Source organism: Pygoscelis adeliae, unplaced genomic scaffold (assembly GCF_000699105.1).
Source record: "Pygoscelis adeliae isolate BGI_AS28 unplaced genomic scaffold, ASM69910v1 Scaffold242, whole genome shotgun sequence".
NCBI classification, from domain to species: domain Eukaryota; kingdom Metazoa; phylum Chordata; class Aves; order Sphenisciformes; family Spheniscidae; genus Pygoscelis; species Pygoscelis adeliae.
Genome location: NW_008824369.1, coordinates 1,880,577 through 1,893,336, shown reverse-complemented (window position 1 = coordinate 1,893,336; position 12,760 = coordinate 1,880,577). Strand labels below are relative to the sequence as shown.

Sequence of the window (12,760 nt, the reverse complement as noted above, 5' to 3'; positions counted from 1 at the left end):
AGCCTGGCATCTACTCAGAAACACCTTTACTGCATCATGTTACTTGTCTATCAGAGGTTCTCCTTGTTTTTTTATGGAAAGTTGAAATTCTTTGATCTTGACCACGAATAGCCCAGGAAGAGGCAAGTGTCCAGATCATTTTTCATTGATGGTTTCTTGAGTTCATTAAAGTCTTAGGCAGACTAATCTTATATTTCCCAGAACATTTCAAGGGCCTTTGAGGTTTCTGAGATAGGATTTGGGGTAAAATCTGAAAAACTACCACAGTGACTAAATGGCCTCAGTGCCTCTGCAATGCTACACATAGGCTCTTAAGCTGTATAGGTGTTTTGGAAAATTTTATCCCAGACCCCTGATTTGGGAAGCTACATAAGCACCAGTGGGCCTTTAAGCACGTAAGCAGTTCTGTTGACTTCAGTGGGACTCACTGTTTTGCTAAAGGAAGAGCATAGTGCACAGCTTTGTTTTACACTGTTGGAGTTGAAGGCAGAAGTTTTCTTCGTATTCCGAGTAGTTTGCAGTTCTCCAGTCAGTTATCTATGATATAGGATATACATTTTTCCTGCCTTGTCTTTGAGACTCTCAACAGCAGATTTGCTAAGGAATGAATGAAATAACTGGGTTTCTTTGAGTTCTCTTTCACTTTCACAAGCATTCTCAATTCCTACCCCTCTAATTGCCAAAATCAGCCTATAGCTGCTAGGACAGATCAAAATGAACAGATCCACAATAATGTCATGCTGACACTTCTCAGACACGGGTATGGACAGTTTTCTGACATGACCTGTGGACAAATACATCCTAACAAGACTTAAGAGATGTCATTTGGACTGAGCTTATTCCAGGGACAACCAAAGCTCCCGACCCTCTAAGTCTTGCAGAACTCTTCTGTGACCAACTCTCATGCTGTTCCCCTTCAGCATCCCCCTTCCTTCATCATGCTGCACCTTATTGCTCCTGTACCCTTCTCCTCAGCTGGGTGCTCTCTCCTTCCTAAGCCTTTTCTATATCTTCAGCCAAAACACGCACTGAATTCCTTTGCCAGATATTGTGGAAGGCACAAGAAATGTTCACTCACCCAGGAGCAAGTTGGAACTACACCCTGGTAGCTGCAGAAGTTACCTATGGTGACTACCTTTGCCTGGAAGCCGCAGGGAAGCGAGCCTGTTTCCCTCTCCCAGATTAAAGCCTGTACCAGGGCAGTTAGTGCAGAATATCTTGCTCCTGTATAAGGCAGCAGCTCCCAGACCCCATGGGTGTGCACTATCACACCGTATACAGTGCTCCCGAGGAAAGAGTTCCACTTTCTGGGCAGCAGTGCTAAAATCCTTATTGTCTGAAGAAAATCCAGACCGCTAGTAAGCGAGCTGCAGTTCATTTAAGCCTTGCCAGATAGTTTTTTGGCATGCTTCCACCCTTCTCCAAGAAAAAAAGCAACTTGGAGAGTAGACAATTGACCCCGAGACTTAAAGCCTCAAACCATTTTTTGCCTAGTTCAGCTGGTGTTAGCATATGCATGGAGGCTTTTAACCCCTGGCCAGGCTATCTGCTTTCATAATTTCCCTCATCTGCACAGAAGTGGCAGGTATACTGTTGGATTCAAGGAGCAATTTACTCTGAGAACATCATGACTGAAAAGCACCCACGTTTTCCATACACATGCAAAGATACAGGTAATGGAGGTCACAATTGCCATCATAAAATTGCCATCCCCTGGGAGAAAGTCAGGGCAAAACTAAAAAAAATATAATCTATCAACCATGCAACCAAAACCAAACAGAACCAACTAACAAAGCCAAAATAACAAAAGCAGTGTGTGATGTTTTGAGTTTAAAAAAACCCCAACATTTAAAAGTAATTTACTGTTAGAATTTTGGCATAGGCACCCCAAAGAGCAAGTAAGAGCATTCTAATATTTTCCCTTAGAAATAATCTGAGTCAAATTAGAAGTAATATAAAATATTTTTAAATATAATAACACTTTATCCTCAACTTTTACACTTTCTTAGGGTATAAGCAAGCCCTGTTAGCATATCCTTAGAATAAAGTATCTGTACGTTTCCTTCCTGGTATTACTATGGATGCCAAAGAAGATGCAATGCTCTTCAGTTGGCAATCACACTCAACATGGACTGTGGGCCAAGGGAGAAGGGCACGAATTTTCATATGTAAAAGTTAAAGTTTTAGAAATCAAAAAGAGGTAGGTCTTGGAGAACCTGTTTTTTCCTGTCATACACTGGGTACTACAAACCGGGTATACTTTGACCAAAGCAGGCATTGGATGGGAAAGGACATTAAAGCCTTATCAGTCACAGTCTTCCTCCTTAGCTGCTCAGAGTTGAGGGGAATTGTTAACTCATGACCCGGCCCCGCAGATGGATAAAGTTTACACTAGGTAGATGATGGCATGAGGTTTGAAGTCTTAGAGGTCAATTGTCTACCGGAAGCTTTTCTGCTCCGACAAAAGTGAATGTATGCCACAAAGTAGCCGGCAGAGCTTAAATTACAGTTTCCAGTAAAGATGTTGAAAGTACCTGCTAAAGTATGTCTTGCAAAAATCTCTAATCCATATTTCTAAATATAAAAATGTCTTCCTGTTTATTATTTTAATCTTATAACCTCACATTTCTTACTTTAAAAAGCACCGTCAACTACCCTTTTAAAACAGATGTATTTTTTTAGACACAACAACTTCCTATTCTATTTAATGTCACAGCAACTTTCTCTACAGTCGTTCTCAGGTTTTCTTCTTGTAAAACAACAGCAGCCAAACTATAGTATGGTGAAAATCAAAATGAAGACTTTTCAGTATTTTTTCTTAAATAGGTTCTGTATTTACTGTATAAATCTCTGTGTGGAGCTATACATGAATATTGTGGACAATCGATAAGATGATTATCTTTTGATAAGATGATTATCTTTTGATTGTAGGTCAAGTCTTCTTGAAGCCCTTATTTGTATATACAAATGATCTAGCTTGTATGTACAAAGATGAAAATTACATGGCAGTTTATGTGAGAATAGTGTTGCATTTTAAAACTAGTTATATTTTATGGTTAGATTTCATAGATTGCTTTTTGTTTGAATTCTTCCATCATTAATGTTCTTTTGAATTTCAGAAGGATGCTTTTTGAAATCTGAAACAGAACATTTGAAAGTTTAGAGTTTTTCAGCGTGAATTTTTAAGGATTCTCAAGGCAGTCTCCAATTTTGTATATTTATATTTAAGAAAAGCACATTCATACTACAAATAAAGCACTGGCTTTATTTGAGAAAACTACCCACATATAAATACCCTTCATGTTTAAGACTTGCTTATTTTTCCAAGAATAAATAAGCCTCGTCTTCATTTTTGGATAACAAATATTAAGGCTCGACAAGACACAAAGCACAAATTATTACAAACAGATCCGAGGGAGGGGATTTAAGATCTAAAACTTGCAATGCCTGGAACAAATTAGGTTGTCCACATAGATCACAAAGTGGCAGCAAAAACAATGCTATAAGTTAACTTGAAAGCAGCAATACAAAATCAAAGTAAAGGTAAATTCACTCCGATGAAGCTCAGAGATGGATGTTCATATCCTGCCTTAAAAGTAAAATGTCTGTATTACTGCTCATGGTAAGGTTACTTTCTGCTTCTCTAGACAACATGAAGATGAGTGAGGCCAAGACGCATTCCTATTGCATTGAGCATTGTGTGACTCACTGCATTTTCTCTCGCAGTTAGCGTGTATGTATATCACAGCCTATGAAGAAAGGAACTGCTGATGTTCACAGGAGATTTTTTGCATTTGCCTCCTAAAAAAAATAATGAAGTGAACCAAGTTGTGTGGTTTTCAAGCCCACAAAAATGGCAGTGCAATTTCCACATGATGGAAAACAATAAAAATCTAAAGTACTTTTTATCTGTGGAAAGTAGGTGGTCCTGATGGCTTCGTTATATTTGGGCATCTGCAGTTCTACATTCCTCTTCAGCTGCATGAAAGAAGAAAGTTCCAGCTATTATAGAGCTGTGATTGGCAGGTCAAGTAACAATTGGGAATAATTCACTTATGTACTCGCCACTTTGTTGAGAGTTCACAAATGCCTAAAACTGCCTGAGCCAAAACCTCAGCCCAGCATTTTTTAGGATAAAGAAGGAGATCATCTGAGCTGCTGCCATATAACATTGGCTTTCATAAGCTGTTCTGTGCCTAAAATAGCTTTACTTCCCACACCTTACAAACAGAGCTACTTTCCTTTCTACTTCTTTTTTAAAAAATATATTTTAAGGGGATTCATAGTGGAGCTGAACTCTCTGTTAAAGGGCAGAATGGCTTTGTAACGTGCCATCAATGCACTTTAACTTCATCATGAAGACAAAAGTTGATTGTTGACTTAGGCCTTTGCAGAGAATGAAGTGCAATGGTTTTCCTTCTAGAAAAAAACAGTTATTCTCGAGCTGTTTTCTCTTTTGGAGATTGATATTGGAAATGGCGTTTTTATTGGGGGAGCGAATGCTGGGCTCAAAGACTGTCAGATCAGAGATTTGGTTTCACCTCAGAGTACTTTAAAACCCTTAGGGTGGAGGAATGACCATTTGCATCAACTGTTTACAGGCCAGATGTCAAATATGTTTTGGGGAGTCTTGTCAAGTAAGACTAAAATTAACGAAGTCTTAGAGCAGTTTAGTAGTAGCCTCTCTTTATAAAAACTGTGCAACAGTAAATGTCCACCCTTCACTTGCTCTACCTTGAGTTTTACCAGCGTAATTCCCCTCTCTGGGCTGCAGTCATATCATGCATACTGCTTTAACAAGAAATGTCACCATACTGCTTAAAATAGTGCATGTTGGAATCCGTTTATTTCCTGCTTATACTTCAGACCCTGGTTTATGTTCCTTAATGAAATTGCCGTTGCGTTAACAAATCATTTTACCGCACCACCTCTTCTGCAATAACCAAACCTGTGCTTTTCAACAAAAGAGCATAAACACGTGTATTTTTGGTGTGCTGAAAAAGAGTCAAGGATGCAATGTCAGCTGACATTCAGGATGGGGTCTAAAACTCATTGAAATTATTAGATTTTCCCCATCATCCCAGAGACTTCACTGAGAACATGAATTACTTTAGCAAACCCTGGGTCCATCTGGTGAAATCCCTACAGAAAGGGGGTATCCCTACATTCAAATACACATCTGGACAATTTTGCAGTGGAATCATTGAGTTTAAAAATTTTCCTGCGTTCTCATTATGTTACAAGCCTTTCAGAATCCTAATTTTATTCATCCATTTCTCCTGCTTTTCTCACAAAAAAGATCCAGGAGCCACAGTATTACCTGCTTGTTTCACCAGGAAAGTGCTTGGGTTTGCCTGGCTTTTTTAAAACTTTTTTTGCTTTCATTTTTTTCATTATGAGGAGAATCAAAAGTAGATTCAACGTTCTGTGAGATTTTCTTTCTGCGGTGAGTTTAAAAGTCTGAAAGGAAACACTGTTGTTATTCTCTTGTGTGATATTCTCCTATGTGACATTCATTCTGTCACGGTGAAGAAATGAAGCTACAAACAGCTTTTGTGGCTTGAGCTCTTTCTCGGCAGTCTGCTACCACCTGCCTGTTTGGGATTATTTTTACCCTTTCTTTCAGCCCCTCGATCCTCAGATGCTCCAGGACCACCAAGAGCCCCAACATTGCCTGGAGTTCAGCAGTGATGCTAATACTGCTCCTTTTCAGCCGATAGCCAACAGGCCTCTTGATCAGCTGAACTGCTCCGTGGCCTCATCCGTCTCCTACTGAACCAGCGTTTCACTGACCTCAGTGGGAGCTGGATTGGATCTTAATTGAATATTGGGAAGACAAATTGGGATGGTTCCAGCTGTAGTTCGTAACAGGCCTTTCATCATAAAATGAAGATGGAAGTAAAATTAATACTGACAGTTTGTTGAATTTTGACCCCAGTTCATTTATTTTGGTCACTGTCTTCTCATGCCCAGCTTGAACACAGCTCTAATTCATATATTTTTAAAAAACTGTTACTGTCTGTTACTCAGTAATTGGTACTAGGTTATGGTCTTTTCCTTTGCCATAGTTTCCTGCTTAAGATGAGAATACCTGTGTATTTTCTTATTACTTTTCTTCACAGAGCTTCCAAACAAGTGACACTCATTCTGGTTGATTTCTGGTGTTACTGGTCTGTAACAGATTAGGATATATTCTGCACTTGGTAAATGCACACAGCCTTTCCTACCCTCTAAACTTACAGACACATTAACAGAATGAAAAGAGTTTATTGTGTAGGTTTATAGCAGCAAGCTTAGCAAGCAAGCTGCAGAATACACAATCCATACCAGTCTTTGAATACAGTATTATGTCTCATGAGCTGCACGTATGAATGGCGAGGAAAATGCAGCCTAGCGGAAAGCACCTGCACGAGTCTCCCTTTCTCCACTGAAGGTTTTACATGGCACTCAAGTGTAGGAATTCTTCTCAGATTAGATGTCATCCAGGAAAAATACTGTGGTAGTGGTGTCGATCCATACTGTGTTTCGAGAGGATATGTTACCTAAATACGATGTGGGTCAAATACTGCTTCTGTAGAGCTGATGTTAAAGACAAAGGATAATTCTGCCTATAGCTTCTCAAGTCCAAAGCACTTACTAGTCTTCCCTAAGGGAGAAACAGATCTCAATAGTTATATTTAAATGGTTGTTGGAGGCACTAGGCTTAGGGAAGAATAAAATGTTCCTTTTCAAAAGATGTTTCCCTGTTTTGAGTGTTTTTCGTTTCATGGCCATGGTGCTTTTCAGCAAACCTCATTACACATATCAACAAATCTCCTTCCTTTCAAGTTTGACAGTGCTAATAAAAAGCCAAAGTTGTGACAGTTCTGCTTGTTGATTGTCTGAGCCTTGAACACAAGAGGGAAAACACGATGCCAGTTAACCACAGGAGCTGAAAACTCGGAGAGTAAATACAGTCATTGTACTGAAGCAAGACAACTTGAAATTCTATCCACAAAGCGGGTTGTTGCCCTCTTTGGGGACCAACTGCGGAAACTGTTAGGCTCTTGTTTTCCTTCTGTCCCCCCAGCATTGGCGATTAGAAAGGAAATTACTAATAGCTTTTTAGGTAACTGGCAGCAGGACGAAAACTGCAACTGAGTCCCCAAACTGGTTTTGCTTCTCATTTTGTCTTGTGCTGTGGTAGGTTTATGTCAACGGGGAGTGGGTCACCAGCATCGGAGAAGGAGGCAGCTTCGGGGAACTGGCATTGATCTATGGAACCCCCCGGGCCGCCACTGTCAAGGCCAAGACAGATCTCAAGCTCTGGGGCATCGATAGAGACAGCTACAGACGCATTTTAATGGTAAGTTTATGGAGAAGGGCTTGTTTATGGAGTTGATAATTTTACTTTCTCTTGTAATACCAGCACTTCTGTTCTGTGTTCAGAGTACACTGATGATAGAAGGCTGCACGGTCGGTGTTGCTACATAAAAGAGAGAGGACATGACAATAACATTGAGTAACTAAATTAAGGGAACTGAAGGAAAAGGGGACAAGATTCAGCAGAAAGATGCTGAGTCAGAAATGCAGTTGATTAATGTTATTCATAACTATTATACATGAATGAAAACCTCAGGAGGCCTCTGTTACCCACCAAAGCTATGCAAATCCTCTCCTTCTCATCATGAACCTCAAAATGTCTTCCCTTGCCTCTGAGGTCTTTGTCTGAACTTGTATTATACGCTTCAAGGCAGGCAATACAAGGCAAATCCAGCTCCACAAAAAAAAAAAAAGTCTCGGTTGGACTGTGCCCTCCATCTTCGTTAGCCAGCACACAGCCACATGTATCATAGGATGGTAGCTGCAGCGTCCCTGCTAATGATTCGTTGCTCTGCTCCTTTCAAACTCCCTGATCTCTGCAGCAAAGCTCAACAGACCTTCTGGGCACCTGGGGCGTGTGCTAGCTTATGGATTTGTTGTTGTTTCTCAGGTGGTGAGTTTATAATGGAAACTTTGACAGATAATTAACTTTAGCAGCGTCTTAACTTTTTTTTTAATGAGTTTGTTTCCGATGTCCACGTGCATATCTTTTCCTTCTCCATAAAATATTCCTTTCTTTTTGATAATTAACAGACAGATAACTCTATGTAAAGCTTCTTTCTCAATAGGGCTTGTCTCTAAAAGCTGCATTGTTTCATTCTGATCTGAAGGGAATTACGCTATGCTCTCAGAATAAAGGAGTGTGCATTTTGAGATCATCTGTATTTCCAGTAGATGTCATGGATAACAGAAAAATTAGCAAAAGAATTGAGTAGATTTTACACTTAAATGATTAGTTCTTAAGCAACAGAGTGTAAGAGTGATCTTTATACTGTGTGATGGCTGTTGGATGTCTGTATGAAACGTTGCTGGTTTTCACTCTATTTCATGGACTGGGTTCTGTATCACATAAACGAACATCACACTGACATCTAGGAGAGTACATCTGATAGAAATATACTCTATCCCAAAATATGCAGCCTGATCACTCCAAGACAAAATAGAGCAATAATGACGAGAAGCATACAGTCTTCTCTCTTGTGGATAAGCAGGATGAATAGTTTTTGGATGCTTCCCAGTACGGGGAAGCAGGCAGTAGTAACTGAGACCTTTCTGCAAGGTACTTCTAAACCATAGAGCAGGAGAACTTTCTAACAGATTTAAGAGGCACCCTCAACTTATTTGTCCCATGTCCTACACGGATGCAATGGAAGGGTGTCTGGGATAACTGGTGCGATGAACCTGCGTGCTGCAAGGAAGAATCCAAGGTATAAAAGAGAAGGAATGTAGGAGGGAAATAAGCGTCAGGACAAGCCACATATTCCTTGTTTTTTTAAGCATAGCTTTTGACAGCTGCTTGTAACCTTGCTACTAAAGAATTGAAGGGACAGATCCACAGGCCTTGTAGCCTAGAGGTAATTTCAGTTTTAGCATTGATGAAAGTAGTGGTACCTAATATCATCCAACCCTGTGAGCAGTTCAGGTTTGGTCATGTGTCCGTTACCATCTGATAGCAGCCTTCAGAAGATGAATATTTGATGCCAAGACAGGATTTTACTAAAAGGGTTTAAAGTTCCAAATGGAAAAGACTGTGTTTTAATGCTAGCTTTAGCCATACATACAACTTGAATATTACGGATATACTTCTATTTGATTCTAGTGTAGTGCTAAGTGCTTTTCAAATTAGTTTACATATTCTCTGAACTAGTGACCACTGTACTTTACCTAGTGAGCTCGGTTTCTGCAGTTGATGAAACCTTTTATGTAACACAGAGGTTTTTTCTCTCCCTCCCTCTCTTCTTGTGTTTTTTTATAGATGGGGCCATTAAAAATTGGTGGTCTGTTGCATTACATTAGATAGCAAGACAGTGTAACTATAATATTCCCAATACTTAGATAGGAAATATTTCAGGTAGCATGGTGAATTCATTGCTGCAGGTATAGAAAAAGCCCAATTTTAAGTGCTGTCCATGGTGAATGCAATTTACCCATCCAGACTACACGAATTCTGTCGTCTTTTCATTTATTTGTAGGTGCAGCGTGGATAATTTCTTTGCTGTAGGTGAAATGAGACACCTGTCTGTGTGCATTCGTGTGAGGGCAGGTTACAGTGGCTCTCTGCACATTTCCTCAAGCCCAAGAATTAATTACATCATGTTTCAGTGCCTGCATTTCATACTTGAAGCTAACTCCACCATTACACGACTGGTTTTGCAGTACTCGGTTTCAAGATGCAGCAGAGGCTGCCTTTCAAGTCCAAGAAACATGGTTTCTTGCCATTTAGCCTCTAACCTTATGTTTTTAGAAAGCTGCTGGATATTTTGGATGTAGAAATGCTTCTGCCTTTAAATAAGAGGGAGTAATGCTTAGGATATCTTTTGAAATATATCATTTAAGATGATTTTAAAACTGAGGGAGCATTTTTTTTCTTTATTTTCTGTTTGCAAATACTTTTGTCCAAGGGATCAATGACCTTTTTCTCCCAAAGATATGGTTTTTTTTCCTGTAGTCAGATAAAGCCCCTCCATAACCTGAGATAGTTTTTTCTTTCGTCTGCATTCCTTCCCGACCATGACCAGCCTCATGTTTTCCCAGTCTAGTGTTGAAATTTTATTCAAGTTGTAAATATTTATTTGCAAATCATGCCTTCAGATCCACACTTGCCAAAAAGATTTTATCCTGTCATGAGACATTTGACTCTCTACCTCATTTCTCCTTGCAGGCTTTGTTTTGGTTCTTTGCTTCGCATTTAGTAATTTCCAGTTTTTATTTCTGCTTAGTGCCGTTTTCCCCACTTATGTGTCTCATTGATCCTGACTGGTTTATGGTATGAATAAAATGCATCTCAGGAGGTTTGGGAGTTTGGGTTTTCCTTTTTTTGGATGGACAAAGTCTGATGCAAAAAGTTCCTGCTGGCTCTTAGTTACACTTGTCATCCATTTATTATTTAGCCTGTCCCAAAAGAAGTTTGTTAAAACAGATATATTTCTTTATATTTCATTGTCTCAGCTTAGGTATCCTGATGGCTTGAAGGTCACATTCAAGTTTGTTTTAGCAGCTGTGATGATTGTAAATGTTGGGATAGTTCTTTTTGTTAGGATTTGCAGTGAAATTGCTTGGCTTTCACTGCAGTCCTTGACAAAGTATTATACCATGAAATTCATCGTACTAGATGGATTACAAAAAACCACTTTAACGTGTTCCGCCCTCAGTACACTCACAAATTATCTGTCCATCTGTGTGTTCCATTTATTTCATAAAATTATCTGTGCTGAGTTGCATACTTTTCACTCTGTTGCAAATTTTTTTATGTGTATGTTCTCTGTGTGTGCACACACAAGCACATACACATTTATGTATATATTCTATATTTATTTACTTAACATTCTTCTGGGAGAGATGCAAAGGAATTTTTTGCCATAGGATTCTCATGTAATTCAGTTGCTGAAATGTTGCTGCTCTCTTCTTTGTAATTGGGATTCAAGAGCATCACGGAATGGGGAACATCCCAGGGTAGTACAATATTTGTATTCTAAATATAGCAAATACCACAAATACCAGAGAAGCAAATGTCTGTATCCCAACATCAGATTGATCCCCCAGACAATTCAGTTCCCAGACTGAGGAAATTTGAAGTATTAATTTGTTGTAATTTCTTCTTTAAGGCAGCTCGATTCAAGATTATTTTAACTATCCTGTAGTTCTCATGGTCCAAGATACCTGGCTCTGAGAGTGGAATTGCATGGGATACAATACTTTTTGCCTATTTTGCAAACGTTGCTTGCAGAAAGTGAGTTGTAATATTGGGATATGTCATGACAAATCAAGGTTAGTCAGTTCCTAATGTTACGCCTCATTTTATTTATGCTATTTTGGCTTTGTTTTACCATCTTTTCACAGCTTTGAACCTGAGAACAAGTTCTTTAACAAGTGCCTTTTTCCTCTCAGACAAAATAAGTCAGCAGGACTTCGTGTTTCTGTAAAATGTGGGTTGCATGATGGCCAAAACATAAAGCGAATCCGAAGCCTGCAATCCATCTGACATCTGTGCAATGTAGCACCGGGATCTTGCGGGCTATTTTGTTTTCATGGCCAATGTGCACGGTGACTCTTTCTTTCATGCTCCTGTAAAAAAGTACACCCAAAGCATCATTCAATATCAGGTTTACACAGGGATTAAATGGGGCTGGAGCAGTCCAGAAGGTCATTCCGGCACCTCCTGCCAGCATAACTCTTTTATTTGAAACTTGAGCCATGCTTTTTCTTTTGGTAGTCATTTGTTTGGCTTCTTACTGAAGGTGGGAATTTCTAGGAAGGACCTGATCAACTCCAGCCATCCCATCTGTACACCTGAAAGAATGGAGCAAGAAAGAAGACATGAAGAGTGCTGGAGGGATAAAGCAAAGAGGCGAGCAGAGGGGAAGAAAGACAGAGACTGGACTGGAGGAGTGGGAAAAAAAATGGAAGAAAACGGGGAAAGTGAAGAAGGGGCAGCTGGAAAAGAGATACAACAGTCCTGTTCAACAAGACCTGTTATAATCTCTGGGGCATTCATTTTTCCGAGCCTGTGTATTGCTTAAGCTAAGCCTAGGGCTTCCTACATTTTTAAGTGTCCTAAAACTGGCTTTGAGCTCTTTTCTGGGTGGATTTGGCAAATGCAAGTGATCTTGTTTCTCCTTGGGACTGTTTCATGGAGGAGCACTGCAGCTTAGCATATGGAGTCTTTGTAGTTAGTGGGAACCACTGTCTTTAAGAAGATGAGCTTGTGCATGACAGCTCAGAACCAGGGAGAAAGTGAACAAAGGAAAGGGGGAGAGGGAGAAGCAGCGACTATTGAAATAAGATATTAATAGGTTAGAAAAAGCAGAATGAATAAAGACTTTTTAAAACATGCCATCAAGAACCCTGCCAGTGCAGAATTATTCATGTACATTTACTATTGTTTTTATCTGGCGCAAGCAGTAAGATTTCTACTGCTTCCCTTGGGAAACTTTTCTGCAAGAGAATAATTCCTAAGTTGGGAAAACTTTTTGATATTAATCTTAAATTAGATTTTCTTAATTTTCTCCTATTACTTTGAGTGATGTCAAGTTATGCTGTACTAAATTGCCCTTTCTTTCTGTCATATATCTGTAGATGATTATCACTGTCTACTTAAAACCCTTGCAACAATGCATGCTAGCTATGAGCATGACATACCCATGATCCCAGCGTTGAGCTGACCTATACAGGCTGAATT

At 39.5% G+C, this 12,760-nt stretch overlaps 1 protein-coding gene across 1 annotated transcript in view; it reads left to right on the top strand.

The window, feature by feature from the left end:
- Positions 1-12,760, top strand: part of PRKAR1B (protein kinase, cAMP-dependent, regulatory, type I, beta) — a 100,182-nt gene that overhangs the window by 59,349 nt on the left and 28,073 nt on the right. The window contains exon 6 of the mRNA XM_009320004.1: positions 7,187-7,345. Coding sequence (XP_009318279.1) covers positions 7,187-7,345 — 159 coding nt within the window. The remainder of the gene's footprint in view (positions 1-7,186; positions 7,346-12,760) is intronic.